Source organism: Branchiostoma floridae, chromosome 2 (genome assembly GCF_000003815.2).
Source record: "Branchiostoma floridae strain S238N-H82 chromosome 2, Bfl_VNyyK, whole genome shotgun sequence".
NCBI lineage: Eukaryota > Metazoa > Chordata > Leptocardii > Amphioxiformes > Branchiostomatidae > Branchiostoma > Branchiostoma floridae.
Window position 1 is genome coordinate 5854741 of NC_049980.1, and position 9420 is coordinate 5864160.

At 40.2% G+C, this 9420-nt stretch overlaps 1 protein-coding gene across 1 annotated transcript; it reads right to left on the reverse strand.

The window, feature by feature from the left end:
- Window positions 1-6: 6 nt before the first annotated feature.
- LOC118431912 lies at window positions 7-8869 on the reverse strand. The gene is made up of 6 exons (XM_035843349.1): window positions 8671-8869; window positions 4552-4887; window positions 3946-4335; window positions 2941-3122; window positions 2440-2539; window positions 7-1472 (listed from the first exon to the last, which is right to left on the reverse strand). Exons 1-6 carry the CDS (start codon window positions 8867-8869, stop codon window positions 460-462), a joined length of 2220 nt encoding a protein of 739 aa, XP_035699242.1. The 3' UTR covers window positions 7-459.
- Window positions 8870-9420: the final 551 nt, after the last annotated feature.

The window sequence follows — 9420 nt, forward strand, 5'->3', positions numbered from 1 at the left end:
CACAAGTACAGGACAGGAGTGATTATGTATGGAAGGTGTTCAGTACCCAAAACAGAAGCATTTTCTGTGTGGATGGTGTTCAGTACACAGGACGGGTCTGTTTGTGTGTTGGATGGTGTTCAGTACACAGGACAGGCCTGCTTGTGTATACGGTGTTCACCACCAGGACAGGTGTTGGATGATATACAGTACCAAGGACAAGTGTGTTTGTGTGTGGATGGTGTTCAGTACCAAGGACAGGAGTATTTGTCTGTGGGTGGTGTACAGCTCCAGGGGTTGGTTTATTTGTGTTGATGGTGTTTAGGAACAGGTGTATTTGTGTGGATGGCGTTCAGCACGAAGGACAGTTGTCTTTACACGTGTACGTGTGTGGATGTTTTGTATGTCAGTCATTCTTGATGCATCTTATGGACTGCTCTCACCCTTAATATCAGCACAATTCTACAATACAACATTGCATTACTTTTCCAACAGCTTGATTTGTAAAGACATCTTCAACCGCTTGTTTGTTGATATGTGAACCCCTGCTGTTAGTTCCTTTTCAACTCTTTGCCATGAAGTTCCCAGTCCCTGTGCACTACCTCCACTTCCAGTCGAACCACCATATAGTAGAACGCCCCGCCAGTTGTTTACTTGGCCCTCAAGCGTTTGGACAAGAACGTGTGCCTGTTGCGCCGCCATGCGGAACGAGGCGGTTCTACAGGTGACAGGCCAAAGGTATGCATTTTGCAGCCGTGTCATGTTCACAAACGCGTTTGCCAGTGAGGAGAGACTGAGCGCCAGCTCATTTCCCGTCAAGTCGATCCTCTGTAGCTCCTGCAAGTGAACCAGCGTTTTGGCCATAGCTCTTCCCCCCTCGTTTGTTATTGAGTTTTTGCTGATTTCCAAGGTCCTGAGCTCTTTCAGGTGAGGGAACGTCTCTGAAATCGCTTCCACCCCGTCATCTCCAATATTGTTGCTATTAAGTCTTAAATCGGTCAGTTTATGCAGCAGGTGAAGCTGTCTAGCCAATGACGTTGCCGCTTTTGCTGAAAGTCCACAGATTGAAAGCTGGAGGCTGTACATTCCTCTGAGATATGGGAAAAGGTTGCCCAGTGCCACAACATCGTTGTCAGATAGGGTGGTTCCAGACAGCGATATATACGAGACATCTCTGTTTTGGTGGGCGTTTGTCATGTTTGGCAGTGCCTTCAATGCGTTCAGCATGGACGTAAGAAAGTCATTATATGCGGAAAAGCCGTGTGACTTATTTGAAGTCCAGTAAATAATGCAGTACCTTACCGCATCAGACAAGGTGTGAGGGAGGGCGGTTTTGACATCCCAGTACCGACACACCCAGGGCCAGAAGAACCGGTCTTCCAGTAGGGCCATCACAACCTCATTGTCATGATAATGCTGCTCCAAACCCGCTGCCTTTTCGCTGTCCTGTTGGAAATAGTCTCTGATGTAGAGTGTCCACTCAGTCCACCAGTCTGAGGAAAAAGAAAGTTGCTAAACAATATTTTTTTTTGCATTGTGGTTCTTTATTCACAAAACAGCTAACTTAACCTTCCCACGTACTAGTAGTCTTTCTTCTTCCTTTTCAAAGATAGCCATGACTAGTTCCACTTCCCACCGCTAGGTGGCGACATAGTGAGAAGAATGCAATCCAAACGTGACTTAGCTTGTAGCCCCATCTCCCACCCACCCCCTGCCTTCTCAATAGTAGAGCCAGTCAATAGACCGATCCGGTAGCCCCATGCACCTCCAGAAATGCAAATATTTGACGGACATGCATTGGTCCATCGGTGTGAATGGTCAATATGCTAATTAGCATGCTCTCATTGGTTGAATTATTAATTCTGATTGACAGTCGAGATTGGTCCATTGAAAGGAGCAGAAGGACAACAAAAACGTTAACGTTGGTAGGTAATTAGTATAGTTTGTGCATAAAGATCATTAACATCCAATAATTCACCAACCTGATGAAATTATTCATGAATTGTAGTCTGGAAATTTGAAATAAAGTACAAGAACCATAGCTAAAGATAACACACATGATGCTGATCCAATATAGTAGGAACAAATAAAAGATATGGAAACAGACCCACCCAGCTTTCAATCGAATTTAGCGATTTGGCCAATGGGAGAGAGGAACGTAGTCACATGGCTTTAGTAAGAGGAGCGACCAGCACGTCACCGGAATGTACTGCGCCTGCGCGAAAAGTATAGACATGCTAAACCCTTACCGTTTAGCGGTTTACTAACTTGGGCCGCATTTAAGAAAGTACGTGCGTATATAAGGGTAAAACTCCGTGTACGTTTTACACGAAACCATGTCTCTAACATATACTGTGCAACAAGCGGGATTTCAATGCAACGTTGACCAAACCAAGCCCCAAACTACCAGGGTTTGCGCAGGCGCAGTACGTTCCGGTGACGTGCTGGAGCGACCATTACCTGTTGTCTCGGAAGTGCTTGGTGACGTCACAGGCAGGTGTGCAGGCGATGTTGTAGGGATTTGAAACGTCGTGGAGTTTGTAATCGTTGTCAGGTCAACCTAGAAACAACACAGACGCTGTTAGCATTATGAGTGGTATAAATTAAAAAGCTTATGGCGATATACAGAAAGAAATCCCATTTAGCAAATATACCGATCCCAAAACCACACCCACCTCCGTTTAACTACTAATAAATGCAAAATAAAAATTTGCAAATGCAAATATTTGATGGAAATGTAGTCACTCTAATTGGCTACACTGCTAAATGCAATTCTCTCATTGGTTGAACTGTTAATTGTGATTGACAGTCTGCTAGAATCGGTCTATTCTCAGTAGTGTATATCGGAAGAGCATAAATGGTGTGTATATGCTACAAAAACTCATAATGAGCTGTTACTACTGTGTTTTGTGGTATGTAATGTTATAATGCCAATGACTAAGGAATGACCAAAGAACATACCGCCATGCTTTCGTTGTGGTGGGATCTTAGTCTGCTGTGTTGGTTAAAGACTACCGCCACCAATGTTGCAACAGTAACGGCGATGGCCACACCAACACTGACAGCCAACACACGCCCTGGACGGGACCTGAAGAACTCACGGCAGTTCTGACTGCACCTCGGAGTGTCATCTCCAGTACCCTCTGTGGACAAGCAAACAAGCTGATATGTAACGCTCAATCACTTTTATCCGCGGGGTAACCTATATCCGTTGTTTTAAAAAAAACAGGGTATTTAGGGATATCAAATGGACGAGAGGTGTTTGCAAACTGTTGAAAAATGTTGACTTCAAATCCATAAATACCCTGTCTATATCTGAGATAGGTTACCCCGCGGATAAAGGTGAAGTAGAATTAGCGAAGAGCAGTGTGCATTTGTATAATGATGTTTATTGCAAGTCAATGCACAAGGGCTGATTGCAGGTACAAATAACACACATAATAATGATACAAAGATCTACATTCCATGCTATTCTACATTATAACATTTTTCCAATGATATGTGTGTTCTTTTATTTTAGAAATATGATTGCTTATTGAAATAGTTGAAAAGTAAGCAGATATTTTAGACACGCTGGTAAATAATGATTTTTTGTAATTAACAGGGATGAAATACAATGTGCCTAACAAGCCTAATTTTAGAAATTTTCCAAGGGCGAAAGCAAAGTTTGTCTTTCTCCTTGGAGGGAAAATGAGACGACAAATGGAAACTGAAAAAGATTTCTGCATTACACGTTACATATTACGCTAGTTCACCTTTCTCCGAGGGGTAACCCATATCCGTTGTATTTGGAAGCATAATATTTAAGGATATCAAGTCGTCTGATAGTGGTTTCAAACTGCAAAGATAATACAATTTGAAACCACCAACCCTTGACTTTATATCCCTACATGCCCAGTTTCTCTATACAACGGATATAGGTTACCCGCGGATAAAGACGTACTAACGTTACACGATATTACTCACCATCCCTGCCTTGCCCGGTTTGATGCCTCCTACACACGTCATCTTGTGCTGCGACAAACTCAGGATCCAAATCTGCATACACGTTTTCTGATGTTGGCTGGCCAAGTTGTCTTTCTTTCATGTCGTAGAAGGGCTGTTGCTCCTTTTTCTCATCAGCTGACGCGGCTTCCATCTCATAAAAAGGCTGTTCTTCTTCTTCTTTGCCTTTGGCAGCGGTGACGTCCATCTTGTAAAATGGCTGTTCTTGTTCTTCTTTGTCCTTGGCAGCGGTGGCATCCATCTTGTAAAACGGTTGTTCTTGTTCTTCATCAGTAGGGGGGATGTCCATCTCGTAGAATGGCTGAGCTGTGGCATCTTGGATCGCATCTTGTAATGCCAGAAACTCTGGGTCTAGATCGGCATAAACGTGGATGGACAAGTTCGAGTGTTCCTCATCGTTCTCGTAATGTCGGTGTTCTTCATCGTTCTCGTAATGTCGGTGTTCTTCATCGTTCTCGTAATGTCCGTGATTTTTATCGTACTGGAAATATTTGTGCTCTTCATCGTTCTCGTAATGTCCGTGATTTTTATCGTACTGGAAATATTTGTGTTCTTCATCGTTCTCGCCATGCCCGTGTTTTTCATCGTTCTCGTAATGTAGGTGTTCTCCATCGTTCTCGTAAGGTCGGTGTTTTTCGCCATTCTTGTAGGCGAATTTCAGTCCTACCTCTCCGTTTTCAGTGTTTTTCAGTGGACACTCCTCGCCATATTCTCTAACAGGCTTCAAAACTGCGTCTGTGCACTCCATTGCTATTAGTGCCTGTCTCTGCCAGTCGAGGATCCTCTTGGTAGACCAGAACCTCTGTCCCACCCGCCTGACGTAGAGCGGGTCCGGCGGGCGGCAGGGGACATCGGCCGGCTGAGGTGGTGACTCCTTCGGTCGAACAGCAGCAGGTGGACATACTGTATAGAAGTAAAGAAGAAAATAAGGATAAGGGCCTAGGGACGCAATTACGAACAAGGGATATTTGGTCCAGGTTAAAAGCAAATTTTTTGTACCCGCAGTCAAACATATACAAGTGACCACCTCTACATCAAGACCATCTGGGCTTTGATATAAATAGTCACACCTGCACTAGTGGCCATCTCTACATAATGACCACATGGCTGTTGATATACAGGAAAACCTGTACAAGTGACCACCTCTACATGATATCCATCTCTGGCCATTGATATAATGTCAAAAATATAAAAGTGACCACCAGTAGTTCTACATAAGGATCATTTTGACTTTTATATACAAACCTGTACATGTGACCATCTCTACATAAGGACCATCTGGCCATTGATATGCATTCAAACCTGTACAAGGGACCACCTCGCCATATGAACTAAATGGTCATTGATGTATAGTCAAACGTGTGTTACACAAGGACCACCTGGGACAATGCATCCACTGGTGGTACATGGTTCCTAAGTAGATATTTTTCCCCATTGATACGTTCACAATCGTAAAGAACCATGTCTACATAGACCACCCGCGTGTAAAGGTGGGTGTCAAAACTGCACATTTTGCTTGGTTCGTCCATTAGTGAAGTAATCTGATAGCACCTCTTTATCACATCAACTCATAAATTAGAGGAGAAAGATTTTGTCTTTTAGTGAAAATAATCTAATAACACCCTCTATTACACTAATTCACTAGTAAGAGGTAAACGATTGTGCCAGTGAAAACATCTAATAACACCCCTTTATCACATTAATTCACGAGTAAGAGGAAAAAGATTGAGTTTATTAGTGAAAAAACTGATAGCACCCGTCTATTACATTAATTCACTAGTAAGAAAAGTTTTTTTTTGTCTATCAGTAAAACTGATAGCACCACTCCATCACTAGAAACAGGTAAAAGATTCTATTATAATGAAAAAATGTGATAGCAACCCTCTATCGCATTAATTCGCTAGTAGGAGGAAAAGAGTTCGTCTATTAGATAAAAATGTGATTGCATCCCTCTATCACATTAATTCACAAGTAAAAGGAATACAATTTTGTCTATTAGTGAAAAATTGTAATGGCACCCCTATATTACATTAATTCCTTGGTAGGTGGAAAGAGATTTTGTCAATAAGTAAAAAGATGAAAGCAGCCCTCTACCACATTAATCAACCTGTAAGAGAAAAGAGATTAATCTTTTAGTGAAAATATGTGATAGCAGCCCTCTATTACATTTATTCAATAGTAAAAGGTAAAATATTGTGTCTATTAGTGAAAATCTAATAGCACCTCTATATCAAATCAATTTACTAGTAAGAGAAAAGGATTTTCTCTATTAGTGAAAAATGTGATAGTACCCCTTTATCACATTTATTCATTAGTAATAGGGAATATATTTGTCCATTAGGGGAAAAATATGATAGCACTTATCACATTAATTCGCAAGTAAGAGAAGAAAGATTTCGTCAATAAGTGAACAACATGTGTGAGCACCCTCTATCACAGGAAAACCATTTGTCTATTAGAAAAATGTTATAGTAACCCACTATCACATCAATTCACAAGTAAGAAAAAAATATTTTACTATTGGTGAAAAGATGTGATACCACATTTTAATTCCCACGTAAGAGGTAAAAACCGTGTCTATTAATAGCAAAAATTGATAGCAGCCTTCTATCATATAAATTCACTAGTAAGAGAAAACATATTTTATCTATCAGTGAAAACATAGTATAGCATCCCTCTATCACATTAATTTAAAAGTAAGAGGTGAAGATTGTATCTATTAGTGAAAAAAAATCTAACAGATCCCCTCTATCACATTAATTGAATAGTCAGAGGAAGAAGATGTTGTCTCCTTGTGAAAAAATCTGATATCACCTCTCTACAGCACAATTCACTAGTAAGAGGGGAAAAAATTGTTAATTAGTGAAAATGTGATAGCACCCTTCTATCACGTTTAGGTAAAATATTCTATTAGTGAAATGTGATAGCACCACTCTATCACATCAGTTTTACTAGTAACAGGAAAATATTTTTGTCTATTTGAGAAAAAATGTGTCAGTACCCCTCTATCACACAAATTCACTCGTAAGAGGTGAAGATTGTATCTATTAGTGAAAACATCTAGATCTAACAGCTCCTCTCTATCACATTAATTCAATAGTTAGAGGAAGAAGATGTTGTCTCCTTGTGAAAAAAATCTGATAGCACCTCTCTACAGCATAATTCACTAGTAAGTGGGAAAAGATTTTGTTAATTAGTGAAAATGTGATAGCACCCTTCTATCACATTTAGTAGTCTCCTTGTGAAAAAAATCTGATAGCACCTCTCTACAGCATAATTCACTAGTAAGAGGGAAAAGATTTTGTTAATTAGTGAAAATGTGATAGCACCCTTCTATCATGTTTAGGTAAAATATTCTATTAGTGAGAAAAATGTGATAGCACGTGCACCAATCTATCACATCAATTCACTAGTAAGAGAAAAATATTTGTCTATTAGTGAAAAATGTGATTACCCCTCTATTACATTAATTTAGTAGTAAGACGCTCTAAAATGTACTCGTGAAATAATGTGATATCATTATGACAACTATTATCACGTGTAAAAGTAGCCAACACGGTTTTCGACTGAAAAACATTTTTATCTAAAATAATTAATAATGTGATTAATAGATAATACTCGTCACTGTACAACCATTTCAAGGGTGATTTACGTAACTTTTATCTAGCAGTTTTAGTAATTCACAACCGATAATCACGACAGTTTCCGTTCGCTTCATAGTTTTCCGTAAGAATTTTCCGTCGGATTTCCCCGTCGTTTTTCGGCATTTTCGGCACAATTGTGCGACGTCACGCCTTTTCGTTCCTCTACTATGGGCGTCTGCTCGGATTAATGCTCGGACGTGAATCGGCAATTGTCGGTTGTGGTCGGGTAAAGTAGACCAAATCTAAACACGTTCGTACGACGCAATGACGTCACATAATTAGTCTATTGTATGTCAATGTAAAGGGATTGAGTACATGTGGTTAACTTGCAAATACCACAAACAAATAATATTAAGCGAACATCGAAGTTTCTTCAAATATTCCATTCTAATAAAGAAGGCTATTAACCTAAATATTTTTTCTATTGTTTCTGTTTGTTTTTCAGTTTATTTTCTCGCTGCTGTTGACGTTGATGCAAACCCATAACATTGGATATTACCGATCACGTAACGTAGTTCACATTTATCCGTGAGATAATCAACCTGTTTCCGTTATTTTTTTAATTCAGGGAATTTTGCTTGATATTAGGTCAATAATCGGTGCGATATTTTAGAAATTACTGGAAATTTTTGAGAATGGTGCCATTTGAAACCAACGTCCGTTGAAATGATATCCTTAGCTAAATACCTACGGAGAATGTACCTACCCAGCGAATAAAAGTGAAACGGCGTTACTTACAAACCCTCCATTTTTATTCAGTACTGTATAAAAGCCATACTTTTCCGCAGTTGAAATGACGACGCAATTGCCTAGCAAATCGTTTAGGGCGCGGGTACATACACCGGCGATCGTCGAACAGCCATGCATGTACCCTGAAAAGTTAAACTCTCTTGCCACACAAAACGCTGTCTTAAATCCCTGTCGGTGGTCGAAAACCCTTTGACATCAAAATCGTACGAACATCGCACAACGTATATGACCGCGCCCTAAGCAATCAGCAATTGTATTCATTACAACCAAAAACAGTAAAAAATCACCATACCTCCAGTCTTCCTGCTTTCATAAAGCCTTTCTAAGTCGTCGTCTTCACAGGATGGACCCGGCTGTACCGACGACTTTGTACACCTCACACTCTGATTTTCCAATAATGGCGGTTTCGTCTCCACTTTTGCTGGTACCTTGGCGGTTTTTCCGCCTTTAACTTTGAGATTTTCCGCCAGTTTTGCCTCGCGAACCTCCATATTGACGTTTTCGATCATGTCGTTCTAATTTTTCTTACTGTTGGGGAAAGATTTTTGCGTCACCGCTTTCCCTGTGGCTTTCCTCTCTCAAAAGTCGAGTATATAAACGTCTAGAGCTGACAAAACAGTGAAGTCTTATGGATATGCTATTTTGGTGTTGTTACCATAGAGAGGAAATTCCAAATTACGTCAATTCGACGTTAATCGTGTCTTATTGGACGAATCTGTTTCTTCCGAATCAAATTAGTCTGCTTCTTGCCGCGCCCGTTCGCCATTTTGAAACAACGTTAACTACAGGATTTTAGTACTTTTATTTCAGTTCATTATTTTATCATCTGAAGGTGTAGAGGACAACTTCATTGCAAAATCTTACGCGAGTCTATAATTGATAAAATCGCAATGAATAAGAATCAAAATAATGACAATGTTGGATTTATGTTTCCGATAGGTTTCTAATGCTCGCTTGGCAAAGGTAAGGGACGTTGAACTCTTAAAGAACTACGGTTGCTGTTTGTGTGTTCGTCCGGAAGGTTTAGCCTTAAAAATCCTTC